The sequence below is a fragment of the Triplophysa rosa genome, linkage group LG19 (genome assembly GCF_024868665.1).
Source record: "Triplophysa rosa linkage group LG19, Trosa_1v2, whole genome shotgun sequence".
Lineage (NCBI taxonomy): Eukaryota > Metazoa > Chordata > Actinopteri > Cypriniformes > Nemacheilidae > Triplophysa > Triplophysa rosa.
Window position 1 is genome coordinate 17942695 of NC_079908.1, and position 20250 is coordinate 17962944.

The following is a 20250-nucleotide window of genomic DNA, read 5'->3' on the forward strand; positions in this document are numbered from 1 at the left end:
ATTGACGCAAACGTTTTCTTGTTTTGTATTACATGAAATTAGTTCCCCACCCTGAAATTATGCAAGTTCCATGCAAGTGCTGCATTCCACAGTAATGCGCTGTGATATATTTATAAAATGAAAATTCATCCTTAGTCAGATTCACTGCAATCTTAATATGGATAAATGTATTGTATGATTCATAGTTTTCACATAAGCTTTTGCAAATAAGCGGTATGAACCAATTCGAGAATGTCTTTGATATTTCTATTGAGAGACACTCAAGTAAACACTTCATAGTTCTCAGTTATACATTTCATTGCATGAGAAAAATTAGGAATGTTTTTTTTTGGACAGATTTTGTCGTTCACTATGGTTTCATTTTTATATCTCTGACCTTTATGCTGAGCACAGGTTATGACACTATGTTGAGATCTTTCCTGAAACTTCAAGACACATGAGGTTTCTCATCCGGAAATAATTGAAAAAAAAGTATTAAATAAAGATTGAACCATTGCTTCTCAATTACTGTATTTTGGTTCATTTATTCTTAATAAGAATAAATATCTAAAATTGTGTTTCCACAAGGTCACTGGTAAATGTAACTATAAAGCATAAGTTTGATTTATTAGTGATGCTGAACAATCCGGTTCTGTCCTGCAAACCTACTCAAACCATATGGAGGATATGCAGTAAATTATAACTTATTCTTGGGCAAAGCTTTCATTCTCACTTTGAAACTGGATTGATTTACTCATTTGCAAAAAATGAGGAAAAAGAACCGCAAATTCGCCCGTCTCCCTCCCTCATGGTAATCAGAGCACAAAATATGTCACTACACAAATAGAAACAGACAAGTCTTTGATGGAACGGCACGATTGGCTGCTCGACACCTGTTGACATCCACAGAACACATTGTTTAAATAATCATAAATATGTCGCATTTAAAGCATTGATTTGCAGTCGCTGACAGGCCGCTGAGATCCGTAGTGCGACAGTGTTGGCATGTTTGACCATGTTTGCACACGTGTTGAAGAGCCTATATTTTAGAATAAGTGTCTCTTTCCATCAGATTGTCCACACCTGTCCAACCGCATCCAACCGTATATGTAAGTTCATTACAATAACAGAAACATTTTCTTGTCTTGAAGAACCTGTTTTAGATCTTACTGAAACTGTACATTTATACAGTGGGCCCAAACGAAAGTCAAATTTATAACGTATACAGTATGAATGCCTTGCAACATATAAAAGATTGAATCTAAAACAAAACTGAGATTTATTTTACAGTAGAAACACATAACATGGGCACTTCAATTACAATATTTTATGAAGCAAAATAGTAGTGAAAAGTAAAATATAGGTACTGTTCAATAATAGGGCAGAGTTTCTGGATACTTTCTGGTTGTCAAGTGTGAGATTTGTCATTTCTGTTTAGGTAATAATTTGTCATGAATGTTTAGCCTAAGTGTCCAAATACCTTTTTGGTTAAACAATCTAATGATAATAGTGTATTATGTAACATTTTAATTGTGATTATTATATTAGTAAGTTGAACTATACATTAATTAGTCTTTAGATCTCAAAAAAAAATCTAAGTAGAAATTCCTTTTGAGGCTTACAGGAAACAGATGTCATCTTGTTAGCAGTAAAACTTTATTGTTTCCTTATAGAATCATTTGTCAATCACATTTGAAACGGTTTCCACATTTTTGTTGTACATATCTGATCCTTTACACTGTTTTAAAAAGACATACATATAGTGGAGTAGGCCTACACTTTAAAAAAGTTCCAGGTGAATTTTTGGGATAAATTTAAAACAGCAACAGATTTATATCTATATTTAGAATTTTTTTCTTGTTAATTGAGGGCACACAGCATACTTTTTGTGCTGTTCTCAAATGATATATTTTGCACATTCTAAATTTCATTATGACTTCTATTTAACATTTTATGACTAATAATATACTTAGCAATAAAAAGTTTTTAAACTTTAAAACATGTCAAAAATTTCACCACTGCTGTCAGATGTACATGATGCCCTGCGTCTGATGCACCATGGTTATCAGACTAATCGACTCACATGGTTCAGATCATTTGCACGTTGGCATTGTGAAATTATGTCAATGCAATGGAATTCAAAACAGCCTCATGAACACCATTATCTGATAAACAGAATTGCAGCCAGATCTTACGATATTTAATCTTTTCAGAGGTAACATACTGTAACTGTCAACCTATATTTTAACATCTGCAAGAACATTGCAAAAATGTTGAACTTTTTCTTGAATTTGTCATTTGTGTAAGGAATACCTGATTAAGAGATGGGATAACAAGTCAACCTGTTAAACTTTAGTCACCACAGACAATTTCATGACTTTTGAATCTTATTTGTTTATTTTATGTTTATAAGGACAATCCAGTGTTGTAGTCGAGACCAGCTCATTCGAGTCCGAGTCAAGTCCGAGTCCAGAGTAGGTCGAGTTCGAGTCAAGACCGAGTCCAGAGAGGGTCGAGTCCGAGTCAAGTCCGAGTCCAGAGTAGGTCGAGTTCGAGTCAAGTCCGAGTCCAGAGAGGGTCGAGTCCGAGTCCAGAGTAGGTCGAGTTCGAGTCAAGACCGAGTCCAGAGAGGGTCGAGTCCGAGTCAAGTCCGAGTCCTAGGACAAGAGATCTGAGACGAGACCTATAGAAATCTTCAAGAATATGTTAAATGTTTGGTGGAAACAATAAAACTGGCACCGAGCTCATAGAGTGCTCAGTGCATTAAATATACCATGGCATGTACACTGTGTTTTATTTACTTAGACTGATATTAGTTTAAAAATATTATTAGCTGAGGGTAAAAAAGGCCACATAGTAAGTGTTACAATTATGACTTCTCCCTGACCAAAGATATGTCCAAAAGACGTCTTTTCTGCATCTTTCTATGTTGAAAAGACGTCCCTTTATTGGCCCATTATTACGTTTTCTGAACGTCTGATATTGACGTACAGGGGACCTTGGTACAATGTAAAAACTGGTTCAAGTCTGGAGTTTATCAGACTACTTTCAGTTTTCACATGGAAATAAATGAAATGAGACTCTGTGAAATGAGTTTTGTACCCACAATAATAACTATTATTGTGATCAGTGTTTGCTTTAGTTGGGCTCTTGATCCTTGACTTTTGTTAAATTAATTCGTTCAGGTCATGTAGTAGTGTTATAAAAACACTTGTGCACTGTGAAAGACAGACATGCTTTTACAAAATTTGGGGTTGTTCTCATGGAAATTGTAAAATGTATTAGTTTTAAACATTATTGATCAATTGATGACTGGTCTGAGTGCTCTGGCTAGTCAATGCACAAGTATTGAGAGAAAATAAACAAACATATTTCACTGACATCAACCCTCATCATACAACCCTCAACAATTATGACAATCGTCAATATAATTCAGATAAACAGATCACCCAGCATGCATTGCAGCATGAAGCATTCTTTTGTTGATTGTCACCATTGTTGAGTTTCATATGCAGATTCTTGATGTCGTTGTGTGTTAAAGTGGTTTAACAGATTGTGAATATGTTAATTCCTAAAAAAATCACAGTATATCAAACTACAGATCCACAGAGCTGACACATTAATAAACCAAACCCAATTATTAACAGTGATCTAAACAATTTCAAAATGCATGCATTACCATTCAGAAGTAGTCATCTCTTTGCCACAACTAATTTATTTTAACACACAGTTATGGCTGAAGGAAACCTAATTTAACAGCTCAACTAAAGCTAAAAAAGATCACAATAATGGTGATTTTGCAGGTACAAAAGTGATACTGATTCAATGCAATGAACATTGACAAATCATCAATTTTTAACCTTGATTCAATGGTTTTTCTGGGACTCGAGTGGACTCGGGCATAAGTCCAATTCCGAACATGTTCGAGTACGAGTTGAGACCGAGTCAAAATGCACACAAGTCCATGACAAGACCAAGACCATTAAAATAGGGTCTCGAGACCGAGTTCAAGACCGAGTCCGAGTCTCGAGACTTCAACACTGGACAATACAATAAACATGATTCCAGTCAAAGACTAGACAAAATCAAATCATCAAATCTAATGCAAGTAAATTATGGATTACCTCAGGGATCGGTTTTAGGACCCTTGCTATTCTCCATATACATGGATCCTTGGCAACATTATTAGAAAACATTTAATTAGCTTTCACTGTTATGCAGATGATACTCAGCTATATATCTCTTCAAGACCAGATGATTCCTTCCAGCTATCCAAATTGGCAGAGTGCATCGAAGATATAAAACATTGGATGACTAGTAATTTCCTTCTTTTAAATTCTAATAAAACAGAAATATTACTTATTGGACCAAAGACACGTAAACAGAATATCTCGGATTATAACCTGCAAATTGAAGGCTGCACTGTTACTCCAACAAATACAGTTTAAGACCTCGGCGTTATATTAGACAGCAACCTGTCATTTTTAAATCACATCTCAAATGTCACAAAAACAGCCTTCTTCCACCTTCGAAATGTTGCCAAATTACGAAATATTTTATGTGTTGCTGACGCAGAGAAGCTTCATGCATTTGTGACCTCAAGACTTGACTACTGTAATGCACTGCTTAGTTGTTGTCCTGCAGCATCAATAAACAAACTACAGTTAGTTCAGAATGCAGCTGCCAGAGTTCTAACCAGGTCCAGAAAATACGATCACAAAACCCCAATGTTATCAACCCTTCACTGGCTACCCATTAAGTATCGTATTGACTTTAAAGTTCTTTTAATCACTTATAAAGCCCTAAACGGTTTAGCCCCTAGCTACATAACAGAGCTTCTACCACACTACAACCCATCACGCTCTCTAAGATCTCAAAACTCCAGACTTTTGATAGCACCTAGAATAACTAAATCCACCAAAGGGGGTAGAGCTTTCTCATACGTAGCACCTAAACTCTGGAATAGCCTTCCCGATGCTATTCGAGGGTCAAACACACTCTCCCAATTTAAATCTAGATTAAAGACACATCTCTTCAGCCAAGCTTTCACTTAATTCATAATATGCTAAATAAACCAGAGACTGCATTTATTAGATATTATTTGCCAGAATAATCTTGATTGTTCTATAAACACCATCCACTGTGCTGTGTTTTACCTTTTTTGTGCTTTTCGTTCTTTCTTATTTTCTCCTGTAAAGCGGCTTTGGAACAATGCACATTGTGAAAAGCGCTATATAAATCAAATTGAATTGAATTGAATTGAATTGAATTGAATTGAATTGAAAATGCATTGCACATGTTATAGCAAGCAATCATTTGCACCTCCAGTACCTAGAAAGGCTTTTCTAACAAAAATACAAAGTAATTATAATAAAATAGCCATCTTATTTGAAAAACTAAAGTAACAAATAATTTATACAAGTCCTTTATGCAATTCAAGCAGATACAGAGCAAACACATTCCCAAATTTTATGGACACTTCAATTCCTAAATACCACGAATAACCAGTAGAATTTAATTCAGTTTTGAAATTTATCACATTATTATGCAGACGTGATTATACATATTTTGACTATGTGTACCTATAAGATGCAGAAACATCTTTCAAAAAATGTGTGTCTACTTACACATGTGACCCATCCTGTGAAAACCCAGCTAAAGTCATTTTTTTGTGATTTACTATTTTGTACATAAATCAGTCTACATAATGTAAAGAACATTCTGTACCCTTATGATGCTTGTAATCTCACAATTTTTTTATCCTGGCTCGCATTTATTCTTTTTTGTGCACATAAAACTGTAAATGCAAATGCAATGAAGTTTAAAAATCTCCTATACGAAAGAGATGGATAGAGCCCTGACCAAAGTCAATTTCAAAATGGCGGATTGATTGATTGCAAGAGTTGTTAAGTTGGATGATAATAAAAAGTGCTGAGATTCTGTATACATTCTGTCAGACATTTATCAGATGTATCTACTCAACAGGATTATGACACGGCTCGTTAGAATGCTTGATTCTGATTGGCCAGTCGCAACATTTGCAGGTTCGTTATTCCCAGATAACAACCCCTCAAAAGTATTAACACACGGTAACCCGGATGCAGCATATCATTTTGACAGTTTTTTTTGACAAATTATATATAAATATGTCTTTTAATAACATATATGACATCAAACCAAATTGACTGTAAACGGCTTTTCCTCACCGAAGGTCTGCATTTGGTAAAAATGAGCTAATAAAATATTTCAAATTCACATTTCATGTCCAGTTTTTTTCTCATGTGGCAAGTAGCCGTGTAATAAGCGGGATAATGTACAAGCAGCCGGCTGTTTTCGTTAAATAAGCCCCTTCAGTGTGATAGTGTCGGGGCTTATTTCTGCAATAACAACCGGCTGCCTGTACATTATCCCTTACTTAACAGGCTGAGCTTATGTACTTGTACATAAGTAACTAAATTCTCCAACCAATTCATCCTATCACTGAGTCCATTGTTCCTCAAATCAAACTCAAGCCATTAAAAAAGATTCACAACTGTTTTATTTGTATTTCACATAAACAATAACAGAATTTTAGTAACAGATTTAGTTTTTTTATGGTGAAATGATGACACACTTTCAGCTTTAACTTAAAGTGATAGTTCACCCAAAAATAAAAAATGTGTCACCTTCTTGTCATTTCAAACCTGTATGACTTTCCTTCTTCTGCAGAACACAAAAGAAGATATTTTGTTGACCGAACAGCGATGGCAGCCATTCACTTACATTGGTTTTGTGTTCATACAATAGAAGTCAATGGGTGCCACCGCTGTTCGGTTATCAACCTTCTTTCAGCGTAAAAAATAAAATAAAATGACAGAATTTTCATTTTTGGGTGAACTATCCCTTTACCTCAATGGTGGACTTTAAAACCTGATCTGTCTGTTTTATTAATTGTAAACCATTTACGGTAAGGTGAGACAATCTTGGAATGCTCTTTTATAATTTCCGTTTAGGAATTTAAGTTCTGTGAATTAACTCAAAGGAGTGGATGATAAATAAGGTCGTCAACTTCATTCTGTGTATTTGACAATGAGCGCTGTCATGGATCATATTTAAAGAATGTGGCATTACAAGTTCAGATGTGTGAAGCTAGAGCCAGACAGTCTATTAGTTATCATCAAACATTTCATTTATGATAGAATATGGGTTTCTTGACATGACAAACTTTTGAACAGGACACAAACTGTGAAATTAAATACATCCTCTTTGCAATAAATTGTCCAGTTTATATCTCTTTGAATGAATGTCAGTGTTCAATATTGACTTGAAAATCGGTGGTAATGGAGAATGTTACGCAACCTGTTTGTGTATTGGTATCCACCTAATTCTGCACAGCAAATTCGCCAGTGTTAAAACAGGTCAAATGAACTCTCACAATGTATATATAATCCATACACTGTGAGTGATAATTTGACCTTTTTTAACACTCGCGGTTTTGCTGTGTGGGATTGCATGCTTGGCTGGCCGAATAATTGTGTTAAAATATCATAGAGATTGACACCAAACAACATACTGTAAGAAATATTTACAAAAAAATTGGATTCATTATTTTATGGATGATGAACAGTCTCATGTCAGTTATATGTAAGGGATAATGTACAGATAGCCGGTTGTCAAAATTATTTTTGAGTGGTTGTTATCTGGGAATAACGAACCTGCAAATGTCGCGACTGGCCAATCAGAATCAAGCATTCCAACGAGCCCTGTAATAAGTTATGTATATATCACTGTTTACTAATTGTCATTTGAGGAAATCAAAATCCTTACAGAATCTTTACAAAAGGAAGCGTTTGTTTTGAGTATGGGAAAGTTTTTATTTTCATATTAATTTCAAACGCAGCAATTATCTGAATGCAAACAATGTCATACCGCATTGACAGCAGTGTTTGCTTACATATCTGCTGAGGTGTGTCCCCAGTGCATATCACTAACGTCTGTCTTTATTTGAAGCTTACCTTCATGCTTGAGTTTATTTATGAAATTCATAAGCAGATCTATGGTATGCACATACTGTATAAAGCTGTATGAACCTGTACATCCTAGAAATGATGCCAAAAAATATTAGGATATTAAGTAAAGAACTTTGGAAGTTTCCTACCGTAAATATATCTAAACTTTATTTTTGTGAGTGAATGCAGAAAAATTGCGAACAAACATGGCCAGAAACACGCTTACATTGCTCGCTGCTGGCGCTCTTTGAGAATTACCCACTCAAGTTTGGTATCTATGTAAAGCGTAGAATTTCAGCTTTTGGGCTCATATACTCTCCACAACATCATTACAGCAGTAAGCCAATAGAGAGCGTTAAAAAAAACTGTTTCTTCTTAGAAACGGCCTGCTACAGCGCCTCTGACGGACAACTTTAAAGACAATTTTCTCAATATTTCGATTTTTTGCACCCTCAGATTCCAGATTTTCAAATAGTTGTATCTCGGCTAAATATCCTATCCTAACAAACCACACATCAATGGAAAGCTTATTTATAAAGCTTTTAGATGATGTATAAATCTCAATTTCGAAAAATTGCCCTATAACAGTGTTTCCCAACCCTGGTCCTCGGGGCACACCTTCCAGAATGTTTTAGAACTCTCCCTATATAAAACACCTGAATCAACTCATCAATCAGGTGTTTCATATAGGGAAAGAACTAAAACATTTTGGAAGGTGTGCCCCGAGGACCAGGGTTGGGAAACACTGCCCTATAAGACGTTTAGTGTCACATATAAAAACTGTATATTTAACTTTGTACAAAATGACACCATGATATTAAACAGGCTTCTTCGCATTACATATCATTTTTAATCAGCGACTCGGAATGTGAGAAACTTTCTACAGAAGCTAGATTTCACAATCTCAAAGGGTATTGTGGGGTTGTGGAGAAAGCATGCTTGCAGGCGACTTTTGAGTCAAATTTACACATTTTACTTTCCAAAGAATTGCTGAATTTGTTTATGTTGTTAATTTTTTTATCCGTGCATTAACAGCAAAAATGTGCAACCTTTCTATATATGTTATGTAAGTATCGACCTATAGACTGTATTGTGGTAAGGATTTGCTTGCTTGAGCTCTCGAGGGGAATTGTGGGATTGCAAAGAAAGCATGCTCGCATGCCACAAAACCACAGCATTTTTGCATTGTGAGTGACATTTTATCCGAAAAAACGTCTGGTAAGATTCTCTTGCTTCAGAAATGGTATGAAGTGTACTCACAATATTTCTGCACAACAATCATTTTTTAACTGTTAACAATATATTGTTTTATATCATTAATATTTATATTTATAATATAAAATAGCATAAGAAAGATTTATCTTCATTGTTAGTTTTGTTTCCTAAATCTTTGCTGTCACACCATAGGACATGCGGTTTATTTGTCAACAAATAAATACAATTAATTGTAAGTTACTATAAGATTAGTGGCTCACTTGGTAGACTGTAAAGCGTTTTATGTAATAAAGTGAGGCAACAATATTACGCGTAGTATTTTGTGTGTTTAAGCCTTGCTTTTGTTTTACTCCATGAATTGAACCAAATGAGTCCCGCCCTAACCTACAGTACACACCGTTATAAGGATTAGTTAACCATAACATATTTTATTTACAGTCTTAAAGGTACAGTACAATTGGAAAATCAGCCTGTTGAATTGCGTGCTTCAAAATAATAACAGTCATAAAACAAAATTGTAGTTAAAGAGTACATATTACGAGATCATGTAAATGACATTTCATGCAGTGTGTAATGTTGCCGTGTGTGAATGTAAGCAGTCTGCCAAGTTGTAAAGCGGAAGGTGAATGAATAAGAAAGTTATTGGCTTGGAAAAAAGAGAGTCGACTCTGAATCACGCAAACGAGTCGTCTCCAGTCCGATTTGCGAACCGCTGTGGATTTACGTCACTACATATAGTCCGTTTTGCTAGGACTGCCTGCTAAAACTTCACTCTTCTCCCCCAAACACTGTAGCTTGTGAGCCTCATTCGCGGTAGACCAATCACAGCAGACTAGATCATCTGACCAATCAGATCAGAGTTGGCTAGCGGAAAGGAGGGGATTAGACGTATGAATCACGGAACGAATCATTTGAGAGTCAGTCAAGAAGTTAGGTAAGAAATATTTCCTATTAAAACAAAATAATAGTGTTTTTACACCTTGTATGTACGTAAACCAAAATAGGACCTTAAAAATCAAGGAATATTTACTCTTTAATGTAAGAAACTTTGACATGAAGAAGTGGGGAAAAATACTACCAAAGTGTAAAACGTGGCCTGTCCGCTGTCAGTTAAATTTCACCTCGTCGCCTTCCTCTTGAAACCTCACATGTCCAAATTTTGTTTTCAGGAAATGAAAAAAAAACACTGTATACTTGTTAAATGATTAAATACTGTGACGTCATAGTTGACAAGCACAATTTTTATTGGTTAGATATTTGCTAAACCCAGAGACAAACATAAAGGGTGACTAATAATGATGATTTATGACAAAAAATTCAAATCGCGGAGGATATGAGGTTTGAGAAGGACAGTGGCGCTATGAGATTTGAGAACGGTGGCATACAGACATAAAGGTCTGAAAGAACACAGGATGAAAGAACAGTTTTATCATCTGTATTTGAACATAATGCACTGGCACGAAGTGTTTCCTATCCAACTGTCTTTGATTGACAGCTCCACTATCCCATAATCCTTTGCAATTCATGAACTATCACATCAGATTAATATAATAGTTTAATATATAATATATATAATATATAATAGATTAATATAATTAATATAAAATGTTCAGTTATTTTCTAGGTCAGCTTTGATAGAAAGTAAATGTGAAATATTTCCTTCCAGTGAAGTTTAAAAATAATACAAAAAAAGTTACGTAATAGAGATTTCCTAATGTAATGAACATAATTTAATCTGGAAATTGGTGCAATTATGTATTAAGCAATTACGTTGCATTCTTCCACCATCTGAGACTATGAAAAGCAACCTACCGGAGGTGAGAAAGACAACACTTCTATCACCAGCCCTGAATTACCTTTCCACTCCTTGCGGTTAAAACAGTAATTAATGCCAATCAAAACCTGAAGCATTATGCTCTTTAATGGAATGGTGTGTTCTGAGATAATAACACCAATTATCTATTATGATTTCCCCGCCCACCTGTATGAGATACATTCGTTTTCTTGTAATTCCTGATGTCATTGGGTGTTCTGCAGTTCGGCGAAAATGTTTGTTTAAGCTTCATTCAGAATGGGATTTCGAGTCCTGCCCTACTTCAAAAAAGCTGAGTAATGAAGCCTTCGTCAGCATCTGTGTTCTCATTGGTCAGGTCGCTGGTACATCTGCTTAAATCTAAGTCCACTGCAACATCTGCAAAAAAAATCATTTATTAAAGATTAATATAAACAATCAGTTTAAAGGCACAGCGGAATGGCATTGTTAAGCAAGGTGCACAGCGAAACTGTCGCGTTTTCTAGGTAAATTTAAACAACTGGGTTTGCTCATATTTTACCCAAGGTTTCTTATACATACATAATAAAATACTAAAATGTTTCAGAGAAGCTTTTTATTGAAGGTGCTGTAAAAATGTGTTTTTGAATACCATAACATGTTCCTATTAGCTGATAGATATTACAAGAGGAAACACACCTGTCTCTATTACAGCCCTGGGCTCTGTAAAGAGAAAAACAAATCTGGGAGCAGCTCACGCTGTTCTGGTCAATTAAAAACACGGAGCCAATCAGAAAACGCTCTCTACCTGTGAATCATTTAGCATTTGAGTTTGTTGACGTCTTCTGAGGGTGAGGTTTAATTACATGGAATCACGGAATGATGATTAAATGATCTTGATTTATTTCTTCATTATTTCTTGAATTCTGTCTTAATCTTTTTTCCTTATCATTTTATATATTTAGGATCAAATTTTTGTTATATACTGTAGCTTCAGCAAAATTTGCAATCTTTCTCATTTTACCTGGAGGCTAATCTGGTATTTTCCGTACAGTAGTGACCAAAAGTGATGACAGCTGACGTCTTTTCCCTTTATTCAAACGTATTATTAAAGATGTATAAATGTCAGTTTCTGTATGCATATTGCGTATTGTACTTGGGATGTAAACTGAAACTCAGCTTTGAAAAGAATTCTGAGAATGATTTCTCATGCATGCACAATGAGAAGTTTTTTTCATCGAAGTATTACAAAATATGCATATTAAAATATACAAAATATGAATATCTGATAAAACTGTAGTCAATGTATGCTTTATTTTCGGTGAGCGTTTTGTTTTTCTATGGATTGTTTTGCATATTCAAATAAAACCTATATTCTCTTATACGCTGTAGTTTGCCGTTTTGTCACATCCTTTTGTAAAATAACCAAGTTTAGTGTTTTGTACTATACTGCTTATTTTTAATGCTTTACAAAGATTAAAGGATTAAACGAATTATTGTGCAAACTATTTCCTCCAGACATCACATTTGGCCACTATACGCTAGTGATGCATTGTGGGATTTATTTAATATGCCTGTACTGAAACTGAAAATTCATCCCCACCTTCCTTATTATTCAAGTCCCTCCTCCCCATCAGATTGCCCAAAACTGGCTTGTTCAGATATGGCTGATGTCGACAAAGCGTTCTCCTCAGAACCCGAGCTGTTCTTTGAGGGCAAGTGTAAGGATTCCTGACTGAATGATACTGCTGTTAAAGAGTCAGTTGTCACTTTGGGGTCTTCTTGATGGCTCAGATCTGACTTGTCCTGAATTGAGTCTGTGGAGATCATCTGTGGCTCATTTTCATTATGATTTGGTATACTTTCAGCTAGACTTATGTATTGACTAGGCCTGGCAGCAGAGGATTCTGGGAAGAGTGGTGCATGCTGGGAGAAAAGTGTTTCTGCACAGGGTTCATGCTCATTCTGTTTGTCTGCATTGGATGGATCCTCCTCATCTGTTTTAATGAGTGGTATATTTCTTTCTTTCTTCTCGTTCCGTTGATCACTGGTCCTCTTCACTCCCCCTTCATCTGTTGTGTCATGAATCATTATAATCTCAGTATCAGATTCTGCCTTTAACACAGTCAAATTTTCTGTCCTGGTAAAGTCCTTACTTGACTTTTCTTCATTCTCTTGGTTCATTAAAGCCTCTTCATATTCCTCCTGAAAGTTGTCTTTTTCTTTTCCGTCACTATCACAGTTTTCAATAGATTTCTGTTCATTTTCATTCTCAAATTCCTCCATAGTTCTTATATCTTGATATTTTATGTACTCAGTTTCGTTCTTAATTTTCTCTTCTTGACCTTTTTCGCTTTTAGATTCTTCCATCATTTTCTCATCTTGATCTTTTGCGTACTTAGATTCCACCTCAATTTTCTGTTCTTGATATTTTTCAGTGTCCGATTCTTCTGTAATTTTCTCTTCTTTACATTTTTCACTTTTAGATTCTTCCCTAATTTTCTCATCTTTACATTTTTCACTCTCAAATTCTTGTAGAATTTTCACTTCTTGATATTTTTCACCGCCGCATTCTTCCATAATTTTGGCTTCTTGATATTTTTCACTTTCAGATTCTTCCATCATTTTTTCATCTTGTTCTTGTACATTCTCAGATTCTTCCTCAATTTTCTCATCTTGATATTTTTCACTCTGAGATTCTTCCATCATTTTCTCATCTTGATCTTTTACGTTCTCAGATTCCTCCACAATTTTCTCATTTTCATATTTTTCATTGTCAGATTCTTCTTCAATTTTCTCTTCTTGACATTTATCTGTTTCAGATTCTTCCATAGTTTTCTCATCTTGATATTTTATATTCTTAAATTCCTCCTCAATTTTCTGTTCTTGATATTTTTCATTTTTAGATTCTTCCATAATTTTTTCATCTTCGTATTTGTCACACTCAAATTCTTGTAGAATGTTCACTTCTTGATATTTTTCACCATCACATTCTTCCATAATTTTGTCTTCTTGATATATTTCGCTTTTAGATTCTTCCAATATTTTCTCCTCTTGATCGTGTACATTCTCCTCAATTTTCACATCTTGATATTTTTCACTCTCAGATTCTTGCACAATTTTTTTATCTTGATATTTTTCATTAGCTTCCTCCACAATTTTCTCTTCTTGATTTTTTTCGCTTTCAGATTCTTCCAAAATTTCCCCATCTTGATATTTCATGCTCTCAGAATCCTCCATAATTGTCTCATTTGGTTCTTTTCCATTCTCTGATTCCTCCATAATTTTATTAGCTTTTTCACATTCTTTCATAATTTGCCCACGTTGTGTTTTTTCTGTCTCAGATTTGTCAATGTTTTTTCCATCTTGTACATATTCACTCTCAGTCTCCTCCAAAGCATTCTTATCATCATGTTTTTCCATATTCTTCCCATCTGGTTCCTCCTGTCCTGCATTCATCTCCTCTCTATCTTCTCTCATTTCACCTCCTTTCCCTTCTTCCACCGCCTCATTTTCCTCATCTCGGATCTCTCTTACTGTCTCCTCATGAATCCATTCCTTCTCAACCGTCTCTCCATCCTCTCCCTCAATCTCTTCCTCCTCAACCATAGATCTAACAGAGGCAGGAAAGTCTCTGTCTGATTCCAGATCCTTTAATGTTGGTGGGGAGATAGGCAGAGCGGGAAGCGGTCTAGAGGGTGGCTGAGGTACCAGGAGGCATGATGGAACCAGTGAAACAGGAGAAGATTGAGAAGGAGAGGATGTCAGAGCATCTGAGACACTCTGACAAGACAGATTCACATCAGGTTGGGTTTGCATTGACGTTTCAGAAAAGTCCTCAGATGGTTTTGGTGAAAACTCAAAATGAGAAAGAGGCGAAGAAAGTTTATCTGTTGGTTTTGCTTCATCTAAGCCCCGATTGTCTAATCTGAGCTCTTCTTTGGTTGGTGGTGGAGGGTAAAAGACAAGACTGTCTAATATGGCAGTGATGGTTTTTTTTATTTCAGATTCAGCATTCATTGAAGCTGATGGTTTGGCTTGGAGCTGCAGAATGGAGGGTGGCATAGCGTAAGCAGTGACTTTATAGGATGATTCAGTCTGCTGAGGTGAAGATAAGTAGATCTGACTTCTAGAAGGAACCATTGCACAATCTTGAGGGATATTCTGCTTTGAGATGGTAGGTGATACCATTTCTGGACTGTGCAGTGAAGAAGGAAACACGAGTGTTGGGCTTTTGGATGTTGGAGTCGAGGGGAGGTACGGTGATGCCGCTGTTGATCTATGAGGAGATGGAGGCGTGAAAGATGAAGGTTCATTAAAAATGAAGACATTGTCTGTCTGACTATGATGAAGTCGTCTGTAAGGATTCCTGACTGTGAAGTAGAAGACAGAGAAGAGAAAACGTGACCATTTGGAAGAAATGATCAAGTTTGTGACCCCTTGAAATAAAATTTAAATGAAATGTAAAATGTTATATATTTATCTATATATCCAATTGTGGCAAAAGCTTCTTTTTGATTCAAATACGTTATTAAAACGCTTGTATTCACGTTGCATAGTTGTTCATGAAGCTCAACTTTTATTTCACACTTCAAGGCCCAGGAGAATGGCCACAAAATATTATTTAAATAACTACATTTATTTTAGTACCTTTACACAAACTTGAAGACTTTTAAGAAAATTGTTTTCCTTTTACCTGGATATGGTGAGCTGGTTTGGGAATCTGAGTTGACAATTGAAGAGGAGGACAGTTGTCTGAAGAACTCTCTTGGATTTGTGGTTCGCTGGGACACTAGAGCTGCTGCCTCCTGCAGGCCATAAAAGGTATTACATCACTGGAGGAAACGGGCTGACAATGCAGATTTAGGGAAATTTACTAACAATAAATTATGTCTGCTGATACATTATCCATAATGAGGCAATTTACAACAAATCAGAATGACTTAATATCAATTTGGCATATTTAGTGTCTGGTTTAACTGGATTGTAGGTGAATAAGATAACTGCACACAAAAGCAGGGAAACTTTGGAGAAATAAACAGATCAGGTATACGTGTTTCACAACTTACAGCAGCTTTTTCTTCAGATTCAGAGCGTAAGTATCTAGCTCTTGCTTCCTCGTCTTCTCGTTCTCTTTCCTGGCACTTCTGTTGTGTACAGACTATATATTAAATGTGCACACTTGCATTATTTACATAATAATTTCTCAATGATATTCCCCTTACCCATTTTATTCTCTCCCGTTTGCGTTCCTCTGCCTCCATTTGGGCTTGTATTCTCCTATAAAAATTATTACTAATCAAATGTTTGGACTTTTTTGTGATCTTAAAAACCTCCGATGCCTTATGCACAAATGCTTAAATTTTTAGTTGGATAATTTCCTTTTTTCATTCTTTATGTAATTTAATACTTTTATTAACTTGTATTCTAAAATGTGGAAAATAGTATTATAATGATAAGATAATAATGTTTATTTAACTTTTGACAAGTAGTGTATATATGAACATATTATATTAAGTGTATATGTTTGTGTATGTATAAGCATGTGGGATTGACCTCTGCTCTTTTATCTTCTGTTCTCTTTCCATCATCTTCCTCTTTCGCTCCATTGCTTCTCTCCTCTCCTGGCGCAGTCTCTCTATCTCTCTTTGTCTCCTGTCCTCTGCTGCCCTCTGCTGTTCCTCTTTCCTTCTTTCATCCTCCTCTCTCTGGAACATACAGTAAGGACAGAGTTCAGTGCCTTCTGGGTTTATCTTTACACGTAGACGTAAGCTTTATGTTATGTTTATATATTATTATCATCATCCTACAGCAGTTAGACAATGTCAATAATGAAAAGAATAATAAACAAAACATGATTTTGTACCTCTGCTTGTGCCCAGAAAGATTCTCTTTGGATTCTTAGGGTCTCTGCTGCTGCGATTGTTCGCTTGTAATTTGTGCCCTGCAAGTCATTTATATTAATTCCTTCATGGTGCATGCTTAATAATTAGGCTAATAGTATCAAATCACAAAAAAATTCATTTAATTATTTTGAATATTATAACTATATATAATGGCGTCCTTCTACAAAACGACTAAATGCTGCCCCCTAATGTCGAGATATTGATTTGTCATGCTCTTTACCACAGTCTCTTGTCTGTCTTCTCGCCGGAGCCCCGGTCTCTGTCTCGGCCCCTGCATCACCATCGCAGCCTTACTGGCCAGAGTACACATCCTTTCTTCTGTCATTTCATCCAAAGTGTGTGCAGGAAGAAAGATCTGAACTTCCTGTGGATTCATAGAGTGTCATCTGACTGCAGTTTAGAAGTCCGTTGTTCATTTAAAAAAAAATGAAAAGGAGATTTACCCTGAAGAATGCCCTTATCGCTGGCAGGTGACTGGCACACTCAGCTCTGCGATATTCATCCACCTCAATTCCTACCTGAAAGACCACAAACTGGTATGGGTGAAAGAGATCAACAGCACTACATTAACCAGTAAACTGAAAGTGAAGTATAAACTAACCCATAATATCATGACGATGAGGGATTGTTTTGTGCCCACCCTGCACATCCCGTAAAGTGAGCGTCTGGGGTGTAGTTTAGTCATCAGCTCTTTCAGTCCACCTACTATAAATCAAAAAGAATAATAGCAAGCTCACAACCATGAAAAATGATTTGTAAGGCCTTTCACCATGCGTTTGTTGTCTTACCCCCAGAATCAGCCAGTTTGAGCCTGTTCATTATTCCATCATAAGCAAACAAAGCCCTGCAGGTGGAGAAAACAACCACATGGAATTATAAGCATTACTGCAATTCATAAGAATAAATGTAGAAACTCCATTTAGCAACAAAGACGAACGTATCTTAAATGCAAAAACGTTTTGTTCTAAAATCTGGGTGGTGGCCCAAGTAAAAAGAACCCACTATCGTTTTCTGGTCTCTACATTCCCCCCTTTCCATGTAGCCTAAATCTATGAGATGGTTTTGCCTGTTTTATTATTTTCATGACAAAAATAGTAGGGCTGTTTTAGAAAAGTACTAATTTGATTTCTGCAATCATTCAATATTTCTCTTTAATTCATAATATTGTTTCTCTATTCATTTAAATGCAAACAGCATAAAGCTACTGTACATGTACGTGTTATGCATTTGTGTGTGTGTTTGAAAAAACAGACTGGCCGTTTTCAGATCCCTATAGTTTTCTGTAATTTGCTCACACCCATTTACAAAAGAGCTGTTTTCCCACATTCTGAGACCACGCTGTGTTTAACATTAACCTGGATGTTTATAAAACTTTTCTAAAATGATCCATGTAAGAAATCTGCAGTTAGTGTAGGTAAATTACTGTATGCCTGTATGCCACATAATCAAAGTAAATCCATTGGTTTAAAGCTTCCAGACAAATAGTTTTTAGTAACCAAAACGGTTTTGCTAATATCTTGAGCTGATCTCTTCAAACATGTTTAACTTATATAAGCAGCTTGGGAGTTATTGTGTTTCTGGAAAACTACATTTGGGAATGTCATGAATGAACATGGATTTTTTTAATCAACTGCCTAACGCTTTACTATAAAAGCATTCACACATTCAAGTTCACGTGCAGTTGGGAGAACAAGGAAGTTACAGGAACGGGAAGGTTATGGAGACTCTTCCAGCTTTTTCGTCATTGTTTAGGCTAGCCTCTTGATAAACTGTCTGGCATATTTTTTTTACATTTTTATAGCTTATTATTAATATTAAATTATTATCTCTAATAACCAAACACACCCAAAGATTTAACTACACAATTATTTTAGGACATTAGGGGAAATGTTTTAATAATTTAATAAGCCTTTGGAATTAAAATCCCCTGACAACAATAATAATGCGGATGTACTGCTCTAGCAATAGCAGTAGATCAGTAAAAATATCTCTTATCTGTAACAAAGTGACCAAATAAGGTCAAACGGGTCACACAAATGACATACTTCTTAAAATCTTGTGTACAGCAACATTCTTTCTTTTCCAAAGTGCATCCCGTGTGACATTTTCCCATTTTTAAACATTTCCTGTGACAACAGCCGGCAACAACAGGAACTTCTCTGCTTGTTCTTATGTCTACATTTCAGCCTCCAGCATAGTAAAACAATTACTGACACACTCAACTACTGCATTCAACAGATGCTGTGAGGACACACACACACACATACACTTCCTTGCTTTATTTACAGCATCCATTGTGGTTTACTTTGTCATATGTGGTGCCCTTGCAGATAAACATGATAATTAAGATAATGGGGTATTTACAGAGGAAATGGAGAGGGTCGAGGGGAAGAGGGGGTGTTGTTCGGTAATTTAGATAAGACAGACATTCTGAAATATAATATCATCAGATCAGAAATTCCAGAGCAAAGGAGACCTTTAAAATGTACTCTTCACAATTATTTTTATTAAATCAAAATGCTTTTTAGGCTTAAAAATTATATACAGCCTATGTATATATGTTGTATATACTGTATATGTGTGTGTGTGTGTATATATATATATATATATATATATATATACTCGAAACATTGCCGTCTTGCCACAATATAAGGTACAGTAAATGATCTGCCTTGACTCGATATGTTCCCTTCATATATAGATACTTTTATGTTACTTCTTTATTCTATTTATTGTGTTATTTTTGGTTATTTAAACCTATGTTAAAACTATTTGTGCTTTGCATCTTTTTTCTCTTTGAAAAAATAGAGAAACTTTTCTGTTCTTTTTATTAAATTCTCGATATTTCATCCTTGTAGCTCAATCAGCAGAGTGGCGCAGCGGAAGCGTGCTGGGCCCATAACCCAGAGGTCGATGGATCGAAACCATCCTCTGCTAACTTTTATTCTAATTAGTATGGTCATGCGTAAATATTTTATTAAGCAAACTATACTAAATAAAAAAATGCCATACCAGTTTGTAGAGGAGCGTGGGTTCAAGATATCTTCTTTTGCCGTTAGCAGAGACAAACTGTATGTATCCAAATTAATTTCTCTCATTGATTTCATGATGATGTTAGTTTACAATTTTGCATTCAAAATACAGTACAAAAACGTTTTCATACAACAGATCTCGTTATGGCAGCAGGCTGTCCTCCTAAGATTAAAATAGCTGGCATTTGTCAATTTTGTATGCAAACTCGTAGGAAGTTTAGGAAAAAATTTAAGCCACTCCTGCTCGGAAGAAATAGCGGTTTTCATTGTTTCAAAGATACCCGCAGATGAATCCCACCCCTTCTATTGAAATGACCGAAACAATATTAAGAAAAGGCTTCATTCCTGAACGAACAATA

The 20250-nt window shown here is 35.6% G+C and overlaps 1 protein-coding gene and 1 non-coding gene across 2 annotated transcripts; one reads left to right on the forward strand and one right to left on the reverse strand.

Annotated features, from left to right (window-relative positions):
* Positions 1 to 9381: 9381 nt before the first annotated feature.
* Positions 9382 to 20060, reverse strand: LOC130569700 (trichohyalin). Its single transcript, XM_057359485.1, has 12 exons — positions 19872 to 20060; positions 17648 to 17703; positions 17461 to 17564; positions 17303 to 17377; positions 17080 to 17223; positions 16820 to 16897; positions 16510 to 16661; positions 16179 to 16233; positions 16023 to 16100; positions 15650 to 15761; positions 12557 to 15326; positions 9382 to 11373 (listed from the first exon to the last, which is right to left on the reverse strand). The coding sequence occupies exons 1-11, from the start codon at positions 19964 to 19966 to the stop codon at positions 12565 to 12567; spliced, it is 3711 nt and encodes a 1236-aa protein (XP_057215468.1). The 5' UTR covers positions 19967 to 20060; the 3' UTR covers positions 9382 to 11373; positions 12557 to 12564.
* Positions 19725 to 19796, forward strand: trnam-cau (transfer RNA methionine (anticodon CAU)). Its single transcript has one exon. It is a non-coding gene; the product is annotated as a tRNA-Met (tRNA).
* Positions 20061 to 20250: the final 190 nt, after the last annotated feature.